This window comes from Aspergillus tubingensis, assembly GCF_013340325.1.
Source record: "Aspergillus tubingensis WU-2223L DNA, scaffold_15, whole genome shotgun sequence".
In the NCBI taxonomy this organism is placed as follows: Eukaryota; Fungi; Ascomycota; class Eurotiomycetes; order Eurotiales; family Aspergillaceae; genus Aspergillus; species Aspergillus tubingensis.
In genome coordinates this window covers 630314-657797 of record NW_023336289.1, presented here as the reverse complement: position 1 = coordinate 657797, position 27484 = coordinate 630314, and the positions used below count along the sequence as shown (strand labels likewise).

The following is a 27484-nucleotide window of genomic DNA, read 5'->3' as shown; positions in this document are numbered from 1 at the left end:
GAGAAGATGGGCTGCAGTGTTGCATCACCGGCAGCAAAGCCCCTCAGCCGGCAGGATTGGCAATCCTAAATGATTGGCGCCGAGCCTTTCCTGAGAGTTCCCCGTGGTTTGTCGCGTGCAGGGCTATCCCTGTACCTGCTAGCCAGTCATCGGCATTTCCTCGGCGGCCCCGCTTTCCCTCGTGAAAGGATGCCAACTTTGGCTTCATCCTTTGGCTGCGATGCCCACCACGTCAATCCCCTCCTACATCTCGCGGAACAGGGATCTCGCTTGTCGCAGCTACTGCACATAATTGACAATTGCCCCTCCTTCCCCGGGACAGCGTGTTGCTTCATGCCACAGCGGCTCGCTTCGCCCAATCTCGCCGCTTGCTGCGAAAGAAAAGGAGGGGGAGGGGTTGTGCCATCCAGTTTGACTGACATGTTTGCTACGTTTCATGATGAGGAACCTCACATCCTTCTTCCGGATATTAGTTGACAGCTGCGCTCCGGGCTTCATCCACCGGCGCAAGCAAGACTTGACACCACGGGAAGTTGGGCAGCAATGTGATGGATTTAATTACGGGACTGCCGGGAAGTTTCTTTTTACGCTTGTCTCAGAATAAGCTGGAAGTTCAATAATCAGGGTTGGATTGGATTCATCACAATTTCAATAATCCCGCTCTCTCTCAAATTAAAATTCTAAATTATGGGTATCCCGTTCTACGCCGTATATTCCCGCACCGTTCAGTTCTAGGCATCCTAAAGCATGCAATGTCAGCGATTGGTTCTCGAACGATATTCCAATTTGAATAGCAGACAATGACGCAACAATGGGTGTGTATCAGATAAAGGTGAAAGATGGTATACAGTTTTCGTTCAACAATCCGAAGATCTCAGGTGAACTATGCTTATTGGTATGGTGTTCATCATTGTGGGCATATAGCCCCCAGTGACACCCATGTAGAAAAGGGGTAGAAAAAGAAAAAAGCGCTGCGCTTACCTGTTGCCTGAAAGACCCAGAAAAGGGGGAGTCGTAAAAAATTGGAGAAAAGACGAAAAGAAAGCTAGACGGCGCGCAGACCTCGCCAGGAACCCTGTGCGACGAGGCTGCCAGCTGGTCGCATCGCTGACACGAAACAGTTTCAGAAACCCGCCTACATCAAAGCAAGGCCAATGAACTCCTCATGTCTGGTTCCGAGCAAGCAAATAAGATGATGCAGGCACCATCTTTGCCACCTCTGGCGTGTCCGTTGTCGTCTGCGTGGTGTCAAGAAGAAAGGGAAAAGAATTTGGCATGTGGGAAGATATTTTAAGAGCCGCCGAAGCGAATCATGCACGTGATATGTTTGCACGGATTGCACCCCCACTCAAGCCGAGGTTCCGATGATCCAAGATGAAGCTAAATTAGTGACGCCCAAGTTCTACGGTAGTGACCTGGGTCGTTTGCCGGGCCGAGCCGTTTCCAGATGTCTTGCTTAGACGAGAGTCCTAATGATGCTAGTCGATGGACTTCACCATACCTCATGTGGTAAGTTGTCCAATTTGTCTTGCACATAAATAAGATCACATAATCTGATCATAACGCTGTACTCTAGGTCGCTATACACATTATGCTGCCTCATCAGGGAATGCGTTGTGATACCTTGACGACCTCCTTCCGGCTCCTATACGCGCATTCACTTGAAATCTCGATGAACGCGTTTTGCAAACGTAGCTGCTTAGGCACAATTAACATTTATGACAGCTCTCTAGGCCACAGGCATGATCAGTTATTTCCGATTGTGTGTCCAGTTCCCGTTGTAACTGATTGTGGTGTTGGCGGCCTGGTCCTCGGTCCCAATACCACACTCGTAGTGTTACTACACTACCGTAATCCTAACATGTGGATGCTTCTTGACCTTACATGTGTATTCGTCATACATCACATGACGCTCATTCCGCACGCCGTTATACTGCCAGAGGATATATACCCTCCCTCGTGTCTCTCTTGAAAATATCCTGGGTCATTATGCCATCTTTGCAGAGTTAAACGCAACATGAATTGGACCGGAGGTCGTCTTCGACGACACTCGAGCAATAATACAGGAAACAGAAAGCAAAATTTCAAGAGGTCAAGAATAGCGGAGACCAAAGGTCCTTTCACGACTTCCCTAAATAAGAATATCTGCCTCGAAGGCATTCAAGCTAGAGAACCATGCAGCAAGCCAATGCATCATCCAAGCCAGCAGGTAGAGTACGTCCGTGAATCCGTTAGTCCTTGATGCTAAGTCAGGATCAAGTCTAGCCATAGTTCCTCTCTCTTCTACCCCGCGAAGAAACCACGTCTCGTATCGACTGTACAGGAGTCCTCACAAGCAGCTCAAGACTTAGCACAAATTAAGCATAAAATGCTAGAGAAGGCTGACTGGGCATCGGTTGCAGCAGCACGGCCACTCACGGTGCTATTCCCTCCAGTAGAAGCTTTAAAGAAATTTGGGAGGCGGAGAAAAATAACGAATGATGACCGTGAGAGGCTCGGGTCTTCTGTCCTGCGTCCAAAGCTTACCTACGGCCCCAAGCATCGCAGAGGTGCAGAGTCAGAGGAGAGCATACAAGACCTGGACATAAGAATAAGTGGCCAACCTGTTGGAGCTAACTATCCGGGGTTCCATGGCCCACCAACTGATGCTACATCGCAGTCAATGCTTCTGGACCATGAGTCCCCTCCCACAACGCCAAAGCCACTCGTGCATGAGTATGTCTGTGATGACGTCAGCGTTAGGAGCTCAGTCGGTGACAGGTCTTGGATTCTAGACTCTTCAAGCATCGCACCTTTATGTGTGTCGTCCTCTGATAGAGGATTGTCCACCCGGGGAAATTCCATAGTCCGGGGCTCGGATTACTTCGTTGACAATTCCACTGGCAAGGAGCAGTTCCAGGTTACAGGCTTGAAACCTCTACAGTCAGCAGACACTAGCCCAAAAATTCAAGAAGCAGGGACTCCGATTAGGCGACGATTCACGATAGATGACCAGATTCTTGCCGAAGAGGAATGGATGAAGGCAGTCTATGGCACATCCCTGGAAAGAGACGGTTACTCAACCGCTCATCAATTTTCTCAAAGCCTTTTGAACCCTGAACTATCTTCACCAACTGCAAATGACAGTAGACGGCAGATATCTGCGCAAGAGTCCATGAGCACTTCATCAACATTGAATCACTCCAGTTATGGTTGGCTCCCAGAGCCGCGCCACAACATACAACGAGTTATATTACAAAGGACAGATAAGGGACAGATTGATAAGGTGCCCAGTGAATCTCGATTACGAGGCACCAGGCTCGCTCCTCTATTAAGAAAATCGACCACATCCCCTCTGATAATCTTTGGCCAGGCTGTCGATCTTGATGGTTGTCTATTCGCTAAGCAAGTTGAGCACGGAAAACAACAGGCTCAACACGACTTCACATGTTCTGCCATCACGTTTCGTGAAGCTAACAGTTATATATCAACGGATAACTATCCGTTCGAGACAAATCTCCGTCGACCAGATGACTTTGCATTTTCACCGAATACGGTCAAACTCAGCAAGCCTACCGTAGCGCCAAGGGCTGCAAGAATATACATTGATCAAGCATGCGCTACTCCTCTTTCAAGAACAGCAGGACCAGAACGGGTGTTTCCTTGGAGGCACCCAGAGGATCGGCCCGCCCAAGAATGGACCAATCGACGTAGTTTATACAACTAGGTCCAGGCACATGAGCCTAACTCAACAGGACACCATCTTATGACCCACTTGTACTACAAGGCGTGATAAGCATGTCACTGCTCTACGTTTATCCTTTAAGTGTTGGTAAGAATTGGGTAGCTATAAAGCCCTCTAAAATAATAATGAGCTCCATAGTGACCCGTTAAATCGTCAGTCACATGCCGATCTTACGTCAGGCACAGGAAGCCAGCCCCGACAACGTGACATCCACCTGTCTCCGCATCTCCGCAGGTACAACAACAACACCATCCCAATACTATACATCTATCTCAACCATCTTTTCTTCCTCCCACCTACAACTACTGAGCTTCATCTCACACCGTGACAACAAAATGCGTCCCCTAACACCACTCCTCACCCTCCTCCCCCTTCTCCCCTTCACAACCGCCCACCCAACCCACCAACTCCAAACCACAACCAGCACAACCAACACCACAACCGAGCTCCGCGCCCTCCCCCTCGTAATCTGGCACGGCCTCGGCGACCAATACCAGAGCCCCTCGCTGCAACACCTGATCAAAGTCGCCGAAGACGCCAATCCGGGAACCTACACCTACCTCATCCACCTCTCCCCCACCAGCGCCGGCGACCGCCAAGCAACCTTCCTAGGCAACCTTACAGAGCAAATCGCCTCCGTCTGCTCCCAACTCCTCCAAGACCCCATCCTCTCCACCGCTCCCGCCATCAACGCCCTGGGCTTCTCCCAAGGCGGGCAATTCCTGCGCGGCTACATCGAACGCTGCAACGCTCCGCCCGTCCGCACGCTCATCACCCTGGGCAGCCAGCACAACGGCATCTCTCAATTCCAATCCTGCGCCTGGAACGACTTCATCTGCCGGGGGGCGGAAGCCCTCCTCCGCTCCGGCCGATGGTCAACCTTCGTACAGGGCCGGCTCGTCCCCGCGCAGTATTTCCGGGACCCCGAACCCAGCGAAATGGAGGAGTACCTCAAGCATAGCAATTTCCTGGCCGACGTGAACAACGAGCGGGTGGTGAAGAATGAAACCTATAAGGAGAACCTGGGGAAATTAGAGAAATTCGTCATGTACATGTTCGAGAAGGATCGGATGGTGGTACCGAAGGAGTCAAGCTGGTTTGGAGAGGTAGATGGGGAATCTGGCGGTGTAGTGGGAGTCAGGGAGAGGAGTATTTATAAGGAAGATTGGATCGGGCTGAGGGAATTAGATGAACGGGGTGGGTTGGTGTTTAGGACACTCAAGGGCGGGCATATGGAGTTTGATGAGGAGGAGCTGGTGGACATTTTCAGAGAGTTCTTGGGACCCATTGAAGTGGAGATTCCTGATGATGAGGTTGAAATTGATGAGAAGAAGATGAGGTTGGTGAGTCAGGGAGGTTACTACTAGTATTGATTCTTCTTTCGCTTTGCTTTGCTCCGCTTTTTTTGAGGGATTGAAATGATGGTAGAGGGGAAGAGTTACGGCGCTACTACGGAGTAATATTATATATTATACCCAGCCTTGGTTGGTTCAGATTGTCTTCAATTCCGACTCTTCGCTTTCGCTAAATTCTATTCTATACTTTTACTTCACTACTACTAGTGGTACTAGTAGCACTAATGCAATGATGGTACTATTAAATACATGCAAATGCACACACACACACTAAGCTGCAATCCATTATATGCTTACATCGGGATATCACATCACAGCCAGAGAAGGAGACCACTGGAAACGAACATGAAAAGCTAAGCTAATAAGAAACAAATATGAATTGGCAGGGAGGAGCAGCAGGTAATATCCAAGAAAAGAGATAAGAGAAAAGATACAGTAGCCAGCAATAACAACAACAATAAGAAATGACGAAAATACCGCATGTAGTAAGTAGGTAAGCAAGCAAGTAGTGTACGCAGTACAGCTCTATCAAATCAATCAAGCAAGCACAGTCCGTCAGTTTAATCCACATCGCAGTACGGCATTATTAATGATCATGCATAAATAGACGATGCATCATCCATCCTGACGCATGCGCGTGGTAATAGATAATGAGACAGACATATAAGTGGTGGTAGTAGTAAGTAACAACAAAGGAGAAATGTTGGGTAGTAATTGGTGCCAGGTATTTCGGCGCAGGGAATGGAATGTTCAGAGAGGAAGAAAAGGAAAAGAATGTTGTTGAAAGCAGTTGAAAAGATGGGATATATCATGGGCCTCGACGATCATGACTCGAACAACCTGGTGGAAGACCCGGGTGGATGGAAGTAAGTAATGCAAATGCAATAGTCGGAAATAGGAAAGAAAAGTGTATGAAGGAGAGTACTAGTTCTTCAAAGAAGGAGGATACGTCATCAATAAGGCGGACGGCCGATTCCTCCAGTAATGCCCCGTCGAGAAGCACCACGGGGCCTGCCGGGGCGCGGCTGCGACTCTGCATGTGCCGGGGACAAGAACCCGTTCAGAAGGTTCTGCACCTCACGGCGCTGGGCACTGTCCGTTGGCTCGGACAGGTCTGGCACCCCGTCGTAGACATGGCCTCTTGAGTAGTCACCATCAGCCGCTGCAGCTGCGAGACCCGTACTGGACCGGCTCTTGTGCTTGTTGAGAGATTTGCCGTGGTGAGGCGCGGCAGGTGTGCCGGGCTTGCCGTTTGCTGTTGGCAGCCGACGCGGCCCTGGTGCAGTGGAAGGTCGCTCTGACGCCAGGGATCGCTGCGAGTCGTTCGACATGCCTCCGGTGACCGACAAGGACGGAGGGATCGGTGGTACAGGAGGAATATCGTCTGCGGTCATGAAGTAGGCCTGTCCGTTCTCTGTGTATCCTAAGGCGGAAGCTTTGGGAGTCACCATGCCGTCGCCATCCGGAAGACCGTGTCCATCCCTGGTCGACTGGGGTCTGATCGAAGCTCCGTCTCCGTCAATCTCAGACAAGGAATACCCGCTGACCATGCTCTCGCTGCTAGACGAGACCACGCTGCGGTTGGAAGCATCCAGTCGACCACGTAGCGGGCTCAACCGGCGCATCTTGTCCTGATCGTTGATGGAAAGAACACGACGCAGGTCGTTGATATGAACCGGTGACTCTCTGCTAATGCTCTGAACGTGCCCCCGGGCAGATTCGGGGACGCTCATCCGCCGCGAGTTGTGCAGTCCGGCTGCACTCTGCTGCGCGGATGGAGGCGAGGTAGTCGATGGCGAACTGCCGTCCGCCCCATTCAGGTAAATGTGGCTGCGCATCGCCATTGTTCCGACCTTGGAGCCATTGAGAGACAATGCTTCGGTCCTCTCCCGCTCCGCGGCTGCAAGGCATGATTCTCGGGACCATGCCGAAAGCATCTGCTCCCTGACAAGTGGAGGAAGAAGATCACCGCGCGGAGCTGAAACCGATCCGTGTCCCAGGATAGGCATAGTGAAGCTGCGCGTTGGGGAGCCCGGGGGGCTGTGAGAAGAGACGAGCGCGGCATGGTTGTATGCATCTTCGATGCCACGAACAAGGTGCTCAACGTCGGTGATGAAGGGAGTCATCTGATCAGTGTTCGTGGCGTTACCGGTGGCACGGTGATCTCCACCTTGTAGAATTTGGTCGAAATCAGCGGCGGGCAAGCGGATAGGATCAAGCCAAAGGCCAAGCTGTTGCCTCTTGGAGATCTCTGCTTGAATGGCCTGGCCTACCTCTGTCGATCCCAGCTCGAGTCGCTCAGACAAGGCCCAGAGATATCCATACACCAAGCTTCCAATATTGACCTTGGCAGAACCGGATGCCAGGCTTGGAGCGCTGTTCATGTCATCTTGCAGCTTCAACACCATAGGCAGTCCAAACCGGGCGGCGTTGACCCCGAGTTTATCAACAAGGCTGGCCAAGATCAAATGAAGCAACCTGATTTCAGAAACACTAGTCGGGCTCTCGAGCGCGATGTCATAAATAGTCAGGTGGAGCATTCGGAGGAAGTTGAATTGAGCTGCGATGGCGGCCTTCTCTCTCTGCATCGCCGTAGACACTGATCGCTTTCCAGTCCTCTCGCCGACCTCCGTTAGGTCCCCTTTGGGAATTGAGGGTTTTGCGTGCTTGTCCTTGACGGTCAAGTCGCTCTGATTAGTTTCCAGCTTCAACCAAGACAGTAACGCATCAGCATACGCGTAACGCGCATCACCTTGACGTTCCTGCAACAGCCACTGCGTCCCTTCCCAGACGTGGATTCCAACATGGTTCCTGGACTCCACGCCAGATACAGCTGCGGGATTCCGAGAGTTCGCTACCATCAGAATGTTCTTGATAGCTCTAAGAGCGGCAACCCGTCCAGTAGTGGAAGAAAACGCGATGGAACTGGCCTCCCCAGTTAGACTGCCAGCCTGCGAAGCGGCTCCGGGAGAATCGTTTGAGACCTGTGCAGGATGTTCGTGGGTGGATGAAGGCTTGATCCGAGTCAGAACGACTCTAATCATATCTACAACTTGATCGCCATAGTAGATATGTGTCGTAAGATCTCCAATGCACCGCTGGAAGAGAGTGATCAAATCTGCTCTCTTCCCAGATAGTTCAACTTGCTTCTCCGAACCCGCAGGCGACAGCAGAAACGACATATGCTGCAGAAGACCCAAAAGGATATCGATAACGCTAAGACCGATCATGTTCACAGGAGACTTCAGCAACCAGTCAATCATGTAAACAATGATGAAAGGTTCATCTAGGGCTTCCTCTCTAGGGTTGGCATCGAAGAGAAGCTCCATGGCGGCAACCAAGATGATGAACCGCACCTGCACCGGGCACCACTTCGCGACCAGTTCAATCAACGACGTAGCCCAGCTATCGCACGAGTTCAAGGACAAGCCCAAGCTGGTGGTTCGGTTTCTGCGGAGCATGAAGTCCAATACAACCTTCGTGGTCACACGGATTTGACCGCGGCTGCTTCCAGTAACAACAATGCGCTCAAGGCAGCTGAGAGCAAGCAGCCTCACATCCATTTCCGCCTTCTTGTCTGCATCAGCCGCGGACTGAGAAGCCAAGGCCGGATCACCAGTCACGGTGTCGACAGTCTGCACGGTAGCGTTGCTGATTCGGCGCCGGTGCGCAAGATCCGCTTCACTGCTCTTTTCCGATTCCATAAGCTGCTGTTCCAGAGACGGAATAACATCCTCATCTCCGTGGCAAACGTTCTCCAGAATGACCGGCAATATGATCCGCAACGAATCTCCACCATCAGCAGCCAAGCCCGCCTCGGAACTGACCACTCCCTTGATCGCACGAAGTCCCGCATTGCGCCACCGTATCGCCGCAGGGCCGCTAGAAGCAGGATCCAGCTGGGGCGCATGCACCTCAGCGAAGCTCGCATACGTCCGCACAACCTCGCGGTATTGTGTCGCAAAGTCCTGTTCGGCCGACAACGCCGCCATATCCTGATGGCGGCAGAACATTTCAAAGGTCGCGATCGAGTCTTCAACGATTGTTATATCACGGGAGCGTAAGACGGTTTCAATTACCGTCAGCACGGAGCGGGCGTAGATGGGGAGGTCGCGGGGCACTTTCTCGATAAGCGCGGTGAGAATCTGAAGTGTCACCTGTACATTGCTTTACCAGAACATGTCAGCCCGTCACCCACAGAGATCAGCCAAGTGTATCTAGTCCTCACAACATACCCAATCTTGCGGCGCCAGACATCCCGAGCGGCCCGTTTCTCCAGGAAAGCGCCGACCTTGGTCAGCTTGCTGCGACGAGTGCTCGCATAGTAGAGCAGATAGGAAAGTTCACTCGGATTCGGCTTGACTTCCGGAATCCCCTTCTGGTATTGTGGATAGCATTTCAGAACCAAGACCTGATGCTTTGGCCGACATGACTGGCGTACGCCCTCCATTGGGCAAAGTGATTTGCAGGGCGATTACCCGATGACTGTATACTGCAGATTTTCAACGGTTGTAATAAAACAGGGTGCAGATCCGGTGACCGTTTTGGTCACCTGGAGGCAAGTATATTCAAGGACTGATTAAGGATCTGTAACAAGAAAAGACCATGAGGAAGTAAGGTGTGTCACGTCGCTAAGGCCTTACTGGGGGGTGAACGGGGTTGCGGCAACGGCCAACGTGGTTTAAGGAGAAAGGAAAGGAGAGGAGAGGAGAGGACAGGGCTTCCAGGTCGAGTTGCAATCACCACGGGTGGGGTCGATCCATCGGAGATGCTAGTAGTTACCCAGCCTGAACAAGGAGGTGGGGGATTGAGTGAAGAAAGAGGAACACTGTCAACCGCGGAGGTTGGCAAGCGAGGCAGAAGCGAAAAGTGTCGCCCTCCGGTTCTTTGGCGGATGGCGATAAGTTTAGTGTTGGGTTGCCGCGGCGAGATTGAACCAACGGCCTGCTCGGGAAATTCAGCCTGGCGCGCCGCTTCGGCCGCGTCACGGTTAGGCGGTCGCAGAACTTGCCCTTATACTAGATGGGTTATCCATGATATGAACTTGGTGTTTGATGTTTCCTACGTAGGCTATTTCTCTATGTGATATATTCTTCTTTCATTCGAATTGGTCTATCAGTATTGGCTCATTTGCGCTATCTACAAGAGAGCAGGTACCCAAGAGAGTTTTTCCCCCTGCAACCTAATACAACCCCACGGCAACGTCATAGGCAGAATATCAGGGACCGATGCTGCTCCTCCTATGGCTTGAGAGCGAAGAATCTGGGCATCTCAGAGTCATTCGTAAAACGAACCTGTTGGATGCTTGGAGTATTTCCTGTCGTGTCGTACACCTGACTGCTCTCTAGGGTGCGCATACTCCCTCCGTCTCTTAGGTGCCAGGCCCGCTCAGGACTCCATCGAGCAATCTTAACCGGAATAGCTCGGGAATCCCAGCTAAACAGAGAAGAGTATGTCGATGATCCTGAGGAGTGCTTGTTGAGGTGCATATTTGGTAGCTCCAATAATGAGCCGGTTCCATGGCCGATCAGGGGATACCTCGGTCACACATGACTCCGGGGAGATCATGAACCATCTGGGGTTGCATTAGGACTGCAGCATAAACCGCGGTGCATCAAGGTGTCCCAATATCGACAAACATTGCCCATGCCCCGTGCAGATCTTCTGATATCGTGTCTCAATTTTACCCCTCTCCGCAGCCAAGTAGTAGAAGACAGTGGCCTGAGCTTGAGCAGGACATCGTCCCGGACAGACCACCGAACCAATCCACATCGAGCCCAATGTGCAGCACGCCTGTTTCCTGCTATTTCCAGTGTCACTGCGCATATTCCTAGCTTGCTTTGGCTTGTTCGCCCTCCTGTTCTCCAGACTCGGCAGCTGCTTCGACGGGTTCGGCGGCGACATCGGTCCCCGCTAGCCTTTCAATGACGTCGGGGCGAATGATGTCGCGACGGAAGTTCTCCTCCTGCAGTAGTCGTAGCGCCCGCAAAGTGGCACCGGGATGGGTCAGGAACTGAGCGTATTCGGGGGTCTTCCAGTAGGAATAGAGGTAGGCCAGGTATGCTGCAAATGCCTGCGCGTCGGGGTCTGCGGAATCATTGTTGACGTCGCTGTCATCGCCGGACTTGTTTATGCCCAGCAGATTCGGATATGTCACGGCGAGGTGGGACAGATAGTAGGGATTGGCGAGAGAAGACACAAACTCTAGCTCGAGGGTGAAGCGAGGGTTTGTGAGGGTCGGAGGCGGAGGCTGTTGTGGTTGATCGGTTGGGGGTGGCTGCTCCATGACGCGACGACGATGCTCTCGAACGAGCCAGATGACCGAGGGGGTCGGTGACTGAGACTTTGAAGTAGAGAAAGATGTTGGTGGTGCGTAGGTTGCAATGAGTCGGAGCTATTCAGATAGACCGCGCGACCAGTTGGAGGTTGCCAAGACAGGCTCACCTCCGACGCGGCAAGCTCCAATTCACTTTGATCTTGGTTGATAGTCGATGGCTTCTATAGCCACTAGTGCCTCCCCACTTAGATGTATTGGCCAGCAGTCACATTCGATGAATTGTAATCGATTCAGATGTTTTACTGGGCATTTTACCATCATGTGATACCCAGTTGCTGGGTGTCAGTTTGGCCATTCATCCTGGTGCATAGTGTAGCTTGACTCTAGAAGTACTATCCGAGCCATGGTTGGAGCCATGGATTACTACTTTGATGGCATTGATATTTAGTAATTACAGACCACGTTTAGGTCTTGCACATGAATCAATAGAAGAAAGCCATTATTGTGTCTACAGTACATAGTGGGTTGACAGCGGGCAATGGTCACGATTTACCTTTTTACTTCTCTCTATCCACCCCCAGCTGCAGGCTAAAGCTGCTAAGAAACACTAGACTGACCTAGAAAATATCATTATCTATGCAGCAAGCCAATGGTTCACATTAGTAACTTTTGAATGAATGCGTTAGACTCAGAAGTAGGTCTTAAGTAATTAGTCAATCAGTCAATTGGTCGCTGTACGGAGCATTAGTCAATTGAAACCGGAATTTAGATGACGCCGACCCAGCCATTCAATGTCAAACGACCGTTACGATAAACTAGCGCCATCGGGCGATTTATATGAGACTGGCATACGGAATCAGATCGCCAAATTATCCTTTCACCTGGGTGATGGAGGGTCCTCTCGATCTACCAGTACCTCAATGGCTTCGAACAGTATCCCTCAGATTTCAAACGAGCCACATTGCGGTATGAAACACATCGGAGATAAGCTCTGAGGGGACGGTGGTCCTTCCTCGCCCACCTCTGACTGTTCGGGAATCCGATGACATCTTAAGCATTCTTTGGCTTGGCCAGAGCGAGACCTTCGCCCGGTTATCGATGCATGCTGCCGTACTTTTGTGACACTGAACCGCTTGATGACGTTGTTTGTCGATCCAAACGATAAGCCTAGATTGGACAGGCCGCTAACAACTATGAGATCCAGTAGGCAGTCAAACCAAGTCCGGGTGCAGAGGGAGTTGAAAGACATTACGAACCGGCCCAACACACTCTGGTCGAGACCACATCATTGATTGGAATCAAGATTTGTGCCATTAGACGCTCTGGAAATACTTTGTCTGCCTTTCGAAACTATGGGTCACAGCTGTGCCACGCACACACGCATCCAGTCACAATGTCATAGTGTACTGGATATTACTATAGTATCAACTAGTCAATAGTAGTGGTAGTTCCAGCAGCAGCCGTCAATCCGATACAAATCGGAGCCAGACGCCGCGGGACGATCGGACCAGGGCTGAGAAAAGCAATATGGAATAATGCTGCAGGTCGGACATCTGTTCGAAAACTAGGAGGATCGGACAACTGTGCCGGCGGAGTCCGGATATATTCCAGCCCTTTTCTATGGTGGATTTAATTGATGCGAAAAAAAATTGAATGGAATGGTAGTACTACGTATGCTGGCAGTGCTGCTGGTGGGCGGGCCAACAGGCTGCACAGTAACAGAGAGGCGCGCCACGAGTGAGGAGTGCGACTCCATCGGTACCGTGGCGACATCCACCTGTCGTATTCCGTCGGTTTTGATCGAGGCAAAACTCACCGGCTGGATGGCTGCATCATCATCATCATCATCTTGCTCCGCCTCAGACAGGCAAGACACAAGACAGCATTCCGGACGCGATCGGACCGGAAAACAAGGGAAAGGGGAAACAGTGGGCGATTCCGGGATTTATAACCTATATACGCAAGCCACCCTCACTTAGGTGGGTTGAGCGGAAGTAAGGAACCAAATGGGTGGCCAAGGCAGGTCACGCAGCACAACCAAGAGGTGGATGGAATTAGTAAGATGCCGGTGGGATGGATTGTTGGTTCATTAGTTAGTTAGACAGTCGGTAATTATTAACCCAGCAGGTAGTTGAATCAAGAAGGTAGTTAACTGGGTAACTGGTTGGGTAACTAGTTAACCGGCAGATGGATGAGGATGAGCATGACCAAGACTAAGACCAGGGGGGGGATCATCCTCATGGTGGGAGGCCCGCCGGTGTCGATCGGAAGGATAACAATGGATGGATGATGCAGCAGGTGGGCTTGCATTCTTGAGGGAGGAGCTGACGCAAGAGCACGAGTTTGTTGAGACTTTCCAGTACCATTTTAGGAAACAAAATCAAATCAGGGCTCAAACGTCTAAGCCATGCGAGAGAATGATGACAGCAACAACAATGAGTGAGTCCAGATGAACGTGGTGGAAGGAAGAAGGTGTGTGTTTGTTTGTCGGGTCTGTCGTGTCCTGCAGAAGCCAATGTTTGTTTCTATTCTCGGGGGGGAGGGGGTCAGTGAAGACTGGCACGAGAGGGAACCTGTGGAGATGAGAACGTTTGGTTCCCTCCTATCTAGTCTAGTGCCGTCTCTCCTCTCAAGACGTACAGGCAGCAGTAGTCGAAGCTCGTCACTAGTTTGTTCGGTTGGTTGGCCGATTGCTGACCGGAAAACCATTGAATGGAGCTGCAAAGTGTTTTTCCTGCATCCGCATCCCTACTAGTCGCATGAACCCCAGCTTTTCTTTTGTGTCTAATTTGTGCCTAGGTACATGGCCATTCTGCATATGATCGGAGGATACTCCGTAGTTTTGCGTAGTATACGGAGTAATAGATCGATAGCAGTCGCAGGAGCAGAAGCAGGAAATAAAATTAAAATTAAAAAATAAAAAAATAAAGGGAGGATCTGGGAGATGAGATGAGATGATTAATATGGAGTACTAGCAGCAACCAAGCAAATCAATCCACAATTCAGGCACAGGAACGGACCAACCCCTGAGAAAAAAGTTGGGGTCGCCTGTCAAATTGACTCAGTTAGTTTGCGTGGGCAGAAGGAGGGAAAGAAAAAAAGGTGGTGGCTGATGATTGATGATTGATGATTGATTGACTGATTCCTGGGCAACCAGAGATGATGAGGATGAACTTTGCCCTTTCTCTTTCTTCTTTTTATATTTTCTTTTTATTTTTTTGTAGTATCTCTCCCCCTCCATCCATCGAAGGAGTCGATACCTTTTATTTATAATATCCGTATAATATTACTGCTAGTATCTTCTTTTTCATTCTAGTCATCGAATAGTAGTAAAATAAGATAAAATTAAAGAATTTAAAATAAAAATAAAAACCTCCACTCCATTTCCAGTAATATCTCCTTTGGTTGGATCATTGGGTCATTCCCTCACTCATACCCCTCCCTCTTTCTCTCTCTCTCTCTCTGTGTCTGTCTTCCTTTCCTCCTTTTGCCGCGTCGACGATCGCCTCTCCGGGCCCTTCTTTTGCCTCTTTCCAGCAGCTCGAGTGGTTCCGTCCATCATTTTCCCCAAGGGGTTCTGGATCCTCATTGGCACCCGTCATTCCTTCGCTCCTCTCCTCCTCCTCTCTTTTTTATCCTTTTTTTTCCCGTGCGTTGCTCCAAACTTAACTGGACTGATGACTTGATGCTAAAGTTACTTACTACTTACTACTACTAACTACTAAGTTACTCCGCCCGTACGGTAACTAAACCCACCCTCGGCTTTCTCTGTCTCCCTCTTTCCCTCCGCTCCATCTTCTCCCCCGTCTCTCTCTCTCCCTCTCTCCCTCTCCCTCCCTCACACTAATTTACTCTCTCGCTCTTCTTCTCTCCTTGTTAATTCACTCCCCTCTTTTCCTCTCTTTACAAATTATCTTCCCCCCCCCACACACCCATCCCTCCCTCGTTCAAACAAACATTCTAATCTCACCCGGAGAAAATTTCAAGCCTTTCCTTCTTCTTCCTCTTTCTCTTTTCCCCCCTCAAGTGGAATTAAGCAATCTTAAATTGAAAGACCGGTCCAACTTGCCGCTCCGTACCAACTAAACTAAACGGTCCCCTCCCTCTCCCTCCAATTATTTCTCCTTGCCCCTGACCGACACCCGTGGCATCGTCGTTTCAGCATACGCCTAAGCTCTCTCTAGTCTGGCGTCTGCATTCACAGTCTCGGCCTCCTGATCATCCACTTACTCCTGTCTTTTTATGCTGTCTTTCTTCATTCCCCAATCATCTCCTCTGACCTACTCCCATCTCGACATCGCATTGCGTGGACTCGCAACATGTATGCCTCTCAACAGCCTGCCACCTACGCCTACCCACCTGGCGTGACGCTGGGCCCCTCAGGTGCGTCATCTTGCTGATTCCTGTTTTGTCCCCCTGGGCCTGTACTCCTTCCAGGATTCTTTGTTATCTCCCAGCCGTTTCACCTCTGGCGGGGCTGCTCCTTGGTCAGAGTGTTATCTGTCCTGTGCCGCCTTCTTTTCTATTTCAGACCGTGCTTCCCCATGCGAAAAGGGAACAGAAAAAACTAACCTTGATCTATCGTCCGCTCGACTACAGGCTCTCCTGTCCAACAAGCTTTCGGCCCAGCCCCTGTCAATCTGGGCTCCAACAATCCCTTCCGGAATCGTGCTCTGTCGCCTTCCGCCAGCTCTTTCGCATCCGCCAGTGGTCAATCTGAACGCCGAGTCTCTACGAATCCCTTTGACGACGACACTCTGTCGCCGCAGTCCGCCCCCGTGATAGGGTCAACCATGGTCTCCCCGGTCGAGAGACAGGACATGACGTCGAACACACGTGAACTCTTTGTATGCTCACTTCGCAGCCCTGACCAACGTCGCTCAGCCGAACTGACCTAGAACTACGTGATATAGGAGAACCTTTCCGTAAACCCTGCTCCCCAGAACACTGGTTACAGACAAGCTCCGCCGCGCCCGGACAAGCCCGCGCCCAACGGATACCCGACGAACCGTGGACTTCCGCCCAGGGAACGCCCAGAACGTCGCGACAAAGATCCCTTGGACATCTTTGCCGACCCCCCGAAGACGAGCAGTGGCGGAAGATCGGGCTACAGAGAGCGGAGGCCTCGTCGCAACTCAGAGTCGTCGATCATGGAACGAACCCCCAAGCTTGTGGATACCGAGGACGAGAGACGCCGTCGTGAGCGACGACGCCGGGAGCGGGAGGCTCGCCATAGAGATGGAAAGGACGGCAAGGAGTCGAAGGATGGAAAGCCTCGTTCATCCAAAAAGTCCAACTACCACATGGACATTATCGATAAACTGGACGTGACCAGTATCTATGGCACTGGAAGTGAGTTGGAGCCCATTGCGACCTGGCGGAGGTGCTTGCTAACAGTGGTTGTGTAGTGTTCCATCACGATGGGCCGTTCGATGCCTGCAATCCTAACCGTAACCGCAAGGGCTTGCGCACTGCACCCATGCAGGCATTCCCCAAGGACTCTGCCAATATGGCCCTTGGAGGTGCAGGGCCAAACAATGCCAACATTGATCTGAACCTGTTCCACGGAACCATGGACGAAGGCTACAATGACTATTCTACCAGCGCCGCCGTTGACCCTCGTAACAACAAGAGCGACACTGCGAACTTTGATCCCACCACTCGCATCGAACCTGTTCATGGAGCGGAGAGCATGGGTCTGGGAACTAGCACATTTCTGGATGGTGCCCCCGCTAGCCGGGCAGACATTCAGCGCCGTGGAAGCGGGAACGAGAACGGTGGAGCTGGTCCCAGCGGAGGAGGCTTGCAGCGCAAGAAGAGTTTGGCCCAAAGACTCCGGGGCATGAACAAGCCCTCAAATCCCCGAGTGGTCTCTCCCGAGTCCTCCTACACCCCAGGTGTGCCGACTGGTTCTAGTCACATAGGAACCATTCGCGCCAATGAGAAGAACCCCTTCTTCCAGGATTATGACGATGCTTGGGACAAGAAGGGGGCCCAAATCAACATGTCCGAGGAATCACGTGGCACCACAGGTACACGAGCCCGTTCTTCCAGCAGCCCCAAGCAGAATACCGGTTTGGAGCGGAGGTTCACCAACGAACGTTCCAACACCGGCTTCGATGAGGGCAAGCCCAGCGGTGGCGGCGGCGGGTTCATCAACCGCATGAAGAGTTTGAGAAAGCCCCGGCCTGAGCGGCGCATCAGCAACGACTGAGTAATTTGAGTGATCTGGATCAACGGTCGTACTTAAACTCCGTTGCTTGTGTTTGGCGCAGATGACGAGGGAAGTGTGAAGAGATGGAAACCGCTCTGGAAGCATCCCTCTTGCACTCCCTTTAGCGTCTATCTCCTATAGAAGATAGGCAAAATGAGGCATATGATGAGATAAAGCATCGTGAATCGCAGGCTGGCGTAAACGATATATGATAATTCTATCGTCTGCAGCGTTACCTTGGGATTTCCGACGCGTTGCTCAAGGCTCATGAAGAGCGACTGTTTAAGCGCGCTCTAAAGCGGCGTACTCGACTCCAATGCAATTGGGTTGGCGAGGCGGTGACAGGGGTGGGTTGGTGTTTCTTTTACTGGTAAACCACACGGTGTACGGGACGCGAAGGGACAAGGCGTTGAGTGAGCATTTACTCTTGTATGCATGGGAATTCGGACCTGTGTTGGGACCGGCTGGGCTTTGCTGTTTCGTGCTTCTCTTGTTTGCTACTAGGGCTGTTTGAAGGCAATGTGTCTTTCAGCTGAATACATATCTTACCATGCTTGTACTGGCCGGCCCTCTTGGGTCTATATATCACCGTAGCCATAATGGAGTTCATCCACTCATTTACAACTTAGCACATTACCCAACCGACTCGGCATCCCGCCCAGGTCGACAATGGCACTCATCATGTAATGCCACACAAAAAGACACCTTTCAGATTATTACAACGTCACCACCCGAGGACTCTGGAAGCTGAGATGAAAAATAGACTTGGTAAGAACCAAAATTACTAGATAATATCACCGGCAAGTTCTCTTATGGTTTGATAATTGTTGTAATGATGGAAATATCAACTTTCAAGTTATTGTAATAGTATGTAAAGTAATGATGAGTACAATTCTACAAGACCTTTTTAGAAAATACTACTACTACTACTACTACTCATATACTAAGGTCTAATACACGAATGATTTCATGAACGTATGATTCCAGTACCTTACCTACGAAGTAGTATAATAGTATAATAACAATGGCCTGAGATATGTTGATCTGTGAAAAAAAAAAGTATCTATCTATCTGCTGTATGATACTGATTTACATTCGTCGCTGAGTCGGCTGAGAACTTAACACGGTAGTAGCAAGTAGTACTGATAATATCACATCACACTGCATTAGCAGTCTGAAAATACACATTCTTTAGTAAAGTAGCATGATACCAAAAAGAAAAAAGATCTTTAGTCCATAAATAATACTTATTCAGTTAGTTAGGTATATCCGAGCTAGCTAGCTAGCACTGTAGCAGCAAGTTAAATAAACAATCCCAAATCCAACAACAACAACAACAACAACCAAAGGGAAATTATTGAGACTCATTCATTCCCACACAGACACACATGATCACATAGATTAACATCATGATGGAAAATAGAGTAAAGATATAAAACCCCCCCAATGAACCCTTCAACTCCTATAAACGTGATATGTGATAATACGTATGATCACGATCACAATCAACCCATATTCATAATGCTGCCAGTTAAAGCGAAACCCCACGCAAAACCCCTAATGACCGAAACCAGAAACCCAGTACGAAGAATAAACAAGACGCTGGTAAGATTTTGGTTCTTACCGCGCCCTAGTCGAAGACTGCATGCGCGGCTTGAACGGATCAGGGGCGGGGATGCCTGCTCTCCGCTTGGATTGAGGCTTGGGGCGAGAGAGTGTGTATCTATTAGATGGATTGTTAGTATGCATTCTTTCATTGATGAATAATGGGGACATACTTGGCAAACGCCCTGGACAGAGCTTTCTTGCAGCTGATTTTCTGGCTACCGATGAAGGAATCAACGGTGACGGCGATGGCACGGTCGATGTCCTGTGCTGAACAGTATTCCGAGAGACGCATCTTGCAGAAGGATTCGGCGATACGCATGATGGCTTCGAGGTGACGGACCTGGATGGATTGTTAGTTAGACTTGTCTCCTGGTATTGGTTCAAAGTGATAGGAAGGGAGGCATACGGTGATGGGGTAAGCGCCGGTGGCCAGAGATTCGCGTCTCATGTCGGCGAATAGACGGGCGATCTTGTCTTGGTCGATCTGGTAGAGCTTGGGGTGGCAGCGTTCACGGGCGTAGAGGATGTATTTGCGGAGGAGTTCTTGAGGGATTTCGCCGTCCTTCTCATCCTCGCGTCGTTGCTTCTCGGCATCCCGAGTAGCGAGTTCCTCGTCCGTCAGGGGCAGACGTTGCTTGGTCTTCTTGTCGATGCGGTAGCCGTCTTCGTCGATGGGGTGTCCATCTGCGTTGATCAGGTTGCCGTCTTGGTCGCGGAGAGGACGGGCGGGGTTGGCGCGGTGGTGGGATTCGATGACAAAGTTGGCGAGACGTTCATCCTCGCTTGGGTCGACAAGATCGCGGACGACGCAGAGAATGTCGAAACGCGAAAGAATGGGTTCGGTGAGTTGGACGTTCTCGGAGAAGGGTGCGCTGCTGTTGTAGCGGCCGCCAATGGGGTTGGCCGCAGCAACGACGGCACAGCGGGCCTGCAGGGTGGTCACGATACCGGCCTTGGAGATGGAGATGGTCTGTTGTTCCATGGCTTCGTGGATGGAGGTACGGTCCTGGTCGTTCATCTTGTCGAACTCATCGATCAAGCAGGTACCGCGGTCTGCAAGGACAAGCGCTCCTCCTTCGAGGGTCCATTCGCTGGTGAGGGGATCGCGACGGACGCTGGCTGTCAAACCGACAGCACTGGCACCCTGACCGGTAGCGAAAACGGCTCTGTGGGCAGTCTTTTCGGTGTACTTGAGGAACTGGGACTTTGCGGTACCGGGGTCACCCAGAAGGAGGACGTTAATATCTCCACGAATGGACATCTTGCCTTGGGCTTCCTTGCTGACACCACCGAAGAGGGAGAGGGCGATTGCGGTCTTAACGTCCAGGTGACCGTAGATACTAGGGGCAACGGAGCGAACGATCTTGTCGACAATCTCAGGGTCCCTGGATAGGGCACGGATCTCCCGCTCATCTTCTTCGGTCAAGTGGAAACCAGCCAGCTGGTCGTGGGACTTGACAACGTGATTGGCCTCAATGATCGTGGCGAACACAGGGAAGCCATTCTTGTTGTTGAGCTGCGCATCGTAGCTGTTCCGGTAGATACCCGTCACCTCGATTTCATCACCTGGCTTAGCCGAATCGATGAGATCTGCGAGGAGGACGACCTCGCGCTGGCGGGGGAGACGACCAGCGGGGACGGAGCCCGGAGATTCTTGGAGGGTCATTTTCTGGTAGTTGCGGTAAACGGTCTTCTCGGAGTGCACAGAGAAGGGTCCCTTGGACTGGCAGTTCTGGCAGTACGAGATCTTGACTTCCGCACTGGCTTCCTGTTGGAAGGGACCAAGAGTGATGTTACACTTTCCACAAACGAACATGACATATTTCAGTTGCGGGAAGACACCGGTACGGCGAGTAACGACACCGCTGACGCGGATAAGGCAGTTGAGATGGGACTGGCGCAGTTGACGGAGGGTATAGGAGACAGGGAGATCGGTAATGCGGACATGAATTTCGTTATGGATATCGTGATATTGGGGGTAGTGGAAGAGAGTGACATCAAGCGCGACTTGGTCGAAGACCTTCAGCACCTCAGTGGGCTCGTTGGCAAGGAAGTATGCAAGAGCCGCTTTGGTTTCTAGTAGATGGGCGTAGGAAACTTCAAGGGATGCCGAGTTGACCTCACCAAGGGTCTTGATCTTGTTTCCGTAGACCGAAGCACCGGCAGGGTCGGTATACTCTGTCAAGAAGGACTTGAATTCTCTGTAGATGGAGCGAAGGACTTGGGGCTGCAGGACCCAGTCCGTAAGGTTAGAAGCCTTGACATCAGTCAACTCCTCCAGGGAGAGCTCTTCCATGGCATCGTCGCCCATCTCGACGTCGTCCCGATCTTCATCGTAGTGGTGTCTCCGGCGACGGGGTTGACGAGTGAGATCTATGTCACCATCTTCGTCGTCCTGCAGGAAAGCCGCAGGCATGCGACGGCGACGTTCGAGTTCTCGATCTCTCTTGTTCATGCGAGCTTCGAGTTGACGACGAGTAGCGACATCAAGTTCTTCATGGTCGCCGTCATCGTCGATGTATTCTCCTCTGTACTGGTCGTCTGCTGTGCTTCGGTAATCTTTCTCGAAGTTGTCTCCAAACAGATCGATTCCGTCCTCGTCTTCAGCCATCTCGTCGATATCATCAATGTCACCCAGGAGCTCTGCTTCCTCATCGCGCTCGTTGTCATCGTCGTCGAAAGGAAGCATGGGAGGGGAAGAAGGGGGGGCTATTGCCAGCGTCAGTATCAGGAACCAGCCATCCACCATAGCATGACTTACGACTCGAGGGGGGAACAACCGATGAGGTCTCATCATCGGGCTCTCTGGATCTCTTACGACGACCCAGGTTCCCTAGGCCGCGGTTTGCAGCAGAATTGCTGGGACGGAGTGGTGAACTGGGAAGACATTGTTAGTATTCCGAATGTTTTGAGGGGCAACCAAACAAGGTGGTTCCAAGCAACATTGACAATCAATGGGCGAGGACATTACATACCTCATTGTGTGTGGTGTTCAGTCTGACAGGCGGGGAGGTGGAAGGGGCAGACTGAGGGAAGGTGAAGAGACAGCCGTGCGGAGGGTCGTTTTTTCTTTTCCGTTGGGCAACGCAGGAGTTCGAAGGGCCACAAGCTGAGAAGATCCTGGACTTGGCGCCGAACGCGTCTCCGAGACGCGCCAGCGACGCGTCCGTTTTCAATTAAACCCCGATTCGGAAATGCGACCCGCTCTGAGCCCAACGAAAAGTGGAATAAAAGATGCTTCGTGGATACACTCGACTTCTGGGCAGTGGGAAAATGGAGCTCTTGGTACGTCATGCAGAATAGTTCATATCGGAATTACTCCTCATGGTCTAGTTAAATTGTCACCGAGGTATGTACAGACTACAGTGGGGTGGTTCTGCAGGAGCGAGAAGGAATCCAACTGCGCTTATACTTAGCTACTAAAAGCATCGTCAATCAACACCAAAGCCTGCAATTAAGATTAGATACAGAATACCATCAATTAGTTTATTATACTTTTGAAAGAGACCCTTCAAACCATCCATTAGAAGTCTCAACCTGGTGAAACTACAGCAGATTACCAACCACATAGGTGCAAACACGGCAAACACTTTACGGTTGCGCGCCGGCGCGTTACCATCGCCGCCGCTCAGCCTCCTCCGTATGCGCAACCATCACCTATCCTTCACTCTTCAGAACCCGATCAATCTCTTTGACTAGGAACTTTCATTGAGATTATTTCTGTATCGCGTGACGGACCACCGATAGAAATGGCCAACACCGAGTCGGGCGACCCACCCCTCAATGCCGGACAGGCACTGAACGGACAGACTACCGCAGGGCGCCGCGAGAGCTTCAGCTCTCAAAACTCGCAGACCGCGAAGGAGTGAGTATCCATCGACCTGCAACGCGCATGCACTGGGGATACATCGCAAAATTTGTTGCGCAGACAACTAATGCCTCTATAGATTCATTGAATCACAGATTCGACTTGAAGCCGATGCGCGTGAAGTCCTTCCATATGTAAGCCCTACCTTTTACGTATCGATGAGAGAAAAGTGAAGAAGTGTCAAACATACTAACATCTATACAAGTCATTCGACACTTGTACACAAGATTTAGGACCCCTTCGCCAATCTCTCTTCGCCTGCCTGACCTGCAACCCCTCCACCTCCGAAGAGTCATATACCCCCGCCGCCGTGTGCTACTCATGCTCCATCTCCTGCCATGGCGAACACGATCTCGTCGAGCTCTTCAACAAGCGGAACTTTGTCTGCGACTGTGGAACAACCCGCATGCCCGCCACCTCCCCATGCACCCTTCGGAACGACCCCAAGACCGGCGCGAAAGGCGTGCATTCAGAGCAACCTCACCAAGGCAACAAATACAACCACAACTTCCAGAACAAGTTTTGCGGATGCGGCGAGGACTATGACCCGCATAAGGAACGCGGTACGATGTTCCAGTGTTTGGGTCTGGGCACAGTAGAGACCGGTGGTTGCGGCGAAGACTGGTGGCACCCAGAATGCCTGATCGGCCTGCCGCGCGACTGGTACAAGGGTGCGAAGAAAGATGGAGCTACCGATGGAGAGACAGCCGACGATGACGAGGAAGAAGAGACCCCTCTTCCGCCCGGATTCCCTGCGGAAGAAGACTTTGCGATCTTCCTCTGCTACAAGTGCGTCGACTCGAATCCCTGGGTAAAGCGCTACGCGGGAACACCGGGCTTCCTACCCCCAGTATACAAAGAAGGCGGACTCGCCAAACCCTCAGAAGAGGAAACCAAACCTACCACCATAGAACAAACGCCCCAGACCACAGAACCAGAGCAACCCAGCAACCCCAAGAAACACAAAGCGGACGACAGCGCCGACGAGGAAAGCGATCCTGCTCCAAAGCGACCAAAAGAGGAGTCTACAGAAGAGCCCAAGCCCGGAAACAACGACACGACCACTACCACCACCACCGAACTCAAACCCGACACATCCCAAGACACCGACAAAACCACCACCAACCCCTCCCCACCCAAACACACCCACCTACCCACAAACCCCCCAAGCCACACCTTCTCCCTCTTCCTAAAAGACGACTTCCGCGACCACTTCTGCCGCTGCCGCGACTGCTACCCACACCTAGCATCGCACCCTCAACTACGCGAAGAAGAAGAGACCTACGAGCCGCCCATGTCCGACGACGGCGACGGCGAGGGTGCCAACGGGGGAGGCAGCACCGGCACAGGCAGTCTTCTGGACCGGGGTGAAGCAGCACTGAGCAATATCGACCGAGTGCGTGCTATCGAGGGCGCAATGGTGTACAACCATCTGCGCGATAAGGTGAAGGAGTTTTTGAAGCCGTTTGCGGAGACGGGTAAGGCGGTTAGTGCCGAGGATATTAAGTCCTATTTTGAGAAGTTGAGGGGTGATGAGCAGTCTATTCGGGATGCCGCGTCTTCTGCTGCTGGGGGTGGGGGTGGTGATGATGGGGATGGTGGGGAGGGGGGTGGTCGGAGGGAACAGAGTGGTATGTATATGTTTTTTTCACCCCCTTGAGATTGGTTGTGGATTTGCTAAACTTGATGGTTACTTAATAGGATATTGATTTTGTTATGGTTTGTATGGGATTAGTTGTTGTTAGTATACTGGGATTGGATTAGGGTACTATTATCTATGGGTTGGGAAGGGCGTCATTTGCATTTAGTTTTAAGATTATCGACATATTCTGGAGATGTCAAGATTGAACATATGATACCGTGTCACAAATGTGAAGTTGGCTCATTTCATTGTATACATGCTTGCTAGTTCGGAATTTCCCTAATCTCTAGCTTTGTGCACGAAGATAAGTATATTTGCAAGATAGAAAAAACGCCAGTTCCAAATGCATATCTAAAAATCCGCACGAATGCCACCCCACCCTAAACGCCTTATAAAACCAAACAATCTGCATACATTTACAAAAAATCATCACTCTTTCAAGCGCTTGGTTGCCCTTCCCAACAGACTATCATCAGGCAGTCCGCTGCGCTTCGTGCCAGGTAGGCTACCAGAACGGATATCGTTGTCATCCTGTGTCACTCGACGATGAGGATATTTGCCCTCAAATCCTTCAAAACAATTGGCGGAGATAGGACCCCCGTTCTTGAAGTAGGGATGCTCGAGGGCTTCCTGCGCGGTGATCCTCTTGGTCGGGTCGTATTCCAGTAGGCGTGACAGCAGATCGAAACCATCTGCCCCGGGTGTGCCAGCACTCGAGTTGGCGGAGTACCCGTTGTTCTTCAGGCAGCTCTGATACCAGCCTTCTAGGTTGGAGGATCGGTTGAAATGCCCCGGGGCACGCGACATTGCCAAGGACTGCAGCTGCGAATATTCTGGCATGGACACAATGCCAGGCCAGATCTCCTTGGTCGGGAGCCCCATAATCTCGATGATCTTCATCATCTGATTGCGCTGGAATGGCACCGTCTTTTTGCTGTCCATCTTGGCTTCCTCGCCTTTGAAGATAGGGCGGAGCGATAGCAGCTCCGCAAAAATGCACCCGACGGCCCACAAGTCAACAGCTGGGGTGTAGTGTCGACTCCCCATCAAGAGCTCAGGGGCACGGTACCAGATGGTGACGACAACTTTGTCTCCAGAGAAGAGAGAGTTAAGAGGCTTGTAAAAAAGACGTGCAAGTCCCAAGTCTCCGATGCGGATAGCACCACTTGAAGTCACCAAGATGTTTGCTGGTTTCAGATCCCGATGCAGTACCCAGTTGGTGTGAAGATACAGTAAGCCATTGAGCAACTGGAACAGGATCGATCTAACCATCAAGGCCGGGATGGCATGCCTTTGCGGTTGGGTGTGATGATGAATAATCTGGAGCAGATCATGCTCTGTGTACTCAAAGACCATGAAGATACACTTGTCCTCCAGGATGATTTCTGCCAACTGCACTACATTGGGATGGTCCAATTCTGAGCACAAGGCCATTTCTCGGATGGCTGATTGGGAAAGACCGGTATACTGAATAATTTCGCCTTCTTTATCCGGCTTGAACCTATAGCGGGTAAGTAATGTGATGAAGCCAATATGCCAGGAGTGGGATGCCAACTTTTTGATCGCAAACTCTCCCTTCTGGCCATTTTTGCCAATGGCCTTGTAGACACGGCCATAAGTACCACTACTGATAAATCCCACAATGTGGTATCTATCGCGCACACGTACTTTGCTGGTGTAACCAGAGCCGGGAGGCTTTCTCGCATCTAGACTCTCTTGATATAGGGTGTCAGCAGGGAGACTATGCAATTGTCCACAATCAACGTAAGAATTCAACAGCCAATTAAATTCCACGAGCAAGGATCAAGGGGGAGTGAAAAAAAAGTCCGAAAGACCAAAAGGAATAGGGGTGAAAAGGGGAGAGCTAATGGGGGAAAGGAGGATGAGAAGGATGAGGCGAGATTGTTGCAGCCTCTATAACCGGCCGAAAGACGGCGGGTTAGTCTGGAGAGGGAAAGCCATTACCACGTGGATAAAACCCGCCGAGAGAATTATAGAACGGGAAGCTCCTTCCAAACATCATGGAAAAAGAACAGACAGAACAGCCGTTAACAGGCGTGGAGACAGGGACTGTTCAAGGGCATTTAACGATTATATAAGGAAAGATAGAATAGTAGTAGTAGTAGATCTGACAGCAGCGCAAGGTTCAACCAAAGTACATGGTGACGGAGCGGGTTCAGACAGCGATCAATAATAGTAATAAGAAAAATAAAAAGTGGCAACACGGGCGAAAAGAGGGTGCTCGGAAGGGGAAAGACAGGAAAAGCGTCAAGTCAAGCTAAGCAGAGGCAGAGTAACAGTAACCGGTATTACCATCAACAGCAGCCTGCAGGCTCTTCTTCAGCGACAGACTTTGGCTGACGGTGGCCGCAGCGGGCCTGGAAGTCGTACTTAACGGGCCGGACGAGGAAGGCGGGTTTGTCAGACTCATGGACGAGGTGGAGGCGACCGGAAATGGGAGTCAGAATCAGAGAGCGAGGAGGGAGGAGGGAGAGATGATGATTAGTTCGTTAGGGGAAAGTGGTCAGGTCAGAAGAGGGTACTTTTAGGCTATCCGTGGAAACTGCAACGCTGCGATGGAGTCCGGGAACCATACGCGGAGACACTGATCTCCACCACTATGGGGAAAGCAACAAAAGGTCCAACAGCAAGCCTGCAGGATGAAAGATGGTCAGTGAGTTGAGACGGACCAACACGCGCCGAGAGGAGTGGGAAAAAACAAGAAGAACTTAAAGCCAAAAAGGCAAATAAGAGGGAAACACCGCAAAGCCAAAAGCCAAAAACCGGCGCCAAAAA

General features: G+C 51.1%; 8 protein-coding genes across 8 annotated transcripts; 4 read left to right on the top strand and 4 right to left on the bottom strand.

The window, feature by feature from the left end:
* Positions 1-2368: 2368 nt before the first annotated feature.
* Positions 2369-3706, top strand: AtWU_11045 (uncharacterized protein; the record flags this gene model as incomplete). The annotated part of the gene is made up of 1 exon (XM_035506147.1): positions 2369-3706. The coding sequence occupies one exon, from the start codon at positions 2369-2371 to the stop codon at positions 3704-3706; it is 1338 nt and encodes a 445-aa protein (XP_035362040.1).
* A 353-nt stretch (positions 3707-4059) lies between these two features.
* On the top strand, positions 4060-5091 carry AtWU_11044 (palmitoyl-protein thioesterase family protein; the record flags this gene model as incomplete). The annotated part of the gene is made up of 1 exon (XM_035506146.1): positions 4060-5091. One exon carries the CDS (start codon positions 4060-4062, stop codon positions 5089-5091), a length of 1032 nt encoding a protein of 343 aa, XP_035362039.1.
* Positions 5092-6032: 941 nt separating this feature from the next.
* AtWU_11043 (uncharacterized protein) lies at positions 6033-9529 on the bottom strand (the record flags this gene model as incomplete). Its single annotated transcript, XM_035506145.1, has 2 exons — positions 6033-9246; positions 9315-9529. The coding sequence occupies 2 exons, from the start codon at positions 9527-9529 to the stop codon at positions 6033-6035; spliced, it is 3429 nt and encodes a 1142-aa protein (XP_035362038.1).
* A 1380-nt stretch (positions 9530-10909) lies between these two features.
* On the bottom strand, positions 10910-11365 carry AtWU_11042 (mediator of RNA polymerase II transcription subunit 31; the record flags this gene model as incomplete). The annotated part of the gene is made up of 1 exon (XM_035506144.1): positions 10910-11365. One exon carries the CDS (start codon positions 11363-11365, stop codon positions 10910-10912), a length of 456 nt encoding a protein of 151 aa, XP_035362037.1.
* Positions 11366-15675: 4310 nt separating this feature from the next.
* On the top strand, positions 15676-17570 carry AtWU_11041 (Pal1 family protein; the record flags this gene model as incomplete). Its single annotated transcript, XM_035506143.1, has 4 exons — positions 15676-15739; positions 15956-16203; positions 16270-16708; positions 16765-17570. 4 exons carry the CDS (start codon positions 15676-15678, stop codon positions 17568-17570), a joined length of 1557 nt encoding a protein of 518 aa, XP_035362036.1.
* A 1620-nt stretch (positions 17571-19190) lies between these two features.
* Positions 19191-22158, bottom strand: AtWU_11040 (MCM DNA helicase complex subunit MCM2; the record flags this gene model as incomplete). Its single annotated transcript, XM_035506142.1, has 5 exons — positions 19191-19293; positions 19349-19518; positions 19585-21887; positions 21940-22055; positions 22154-22158. The coding sequence occupies 5 exons, from the start codon at positions 22156-22158 to the stop codon at positions 19191-19193; spliced, it is 2697 nt and encodes an 898-aa protein (XP_035362035.1).
* A 769-nt stretch (positions 22159-22927) lies between these two features.
* On the top strand, positions 22928-24755 carry AtWU_11039 (putative metaphase-anaphase transition protein (Mlo2); the record flags this gene model as incomplete). Its single annotated transcript, XM_035506141.1, has 4 exons — positions 22928-23043; positions 23126-23180; positions 23252-24677; positions 24748-24755. 4 exons carry the CDS (start codon positions 22928-22930, stop codon positions 24753-24755), a joined length of 1605 nt encoding a protein of 534 aa, XP_035362034.1.
* Positions 24756-25117: 362 nt separating this feature from the next.
* Positions 25118-27119, bottom strand: ssn3 (cyclin-dependent serine/threonine protein kinase SSN3; the record flags this gene model as incomplete). Its single annotated transcript, XM_035506140.1, has 3 exons — positions 25118-26189; positions 26244-26403; positions 27002-27119. The coding sequence occupies 3 exons, from the start codon at positions 27117-27119 to the stop codon at positions 25118-25120; spliced, it is 1350 nt and encodes a 449-aa protein (XP_035362033.1).
* Positions 27120-27484: the final 365 nt, after the last annotated feature.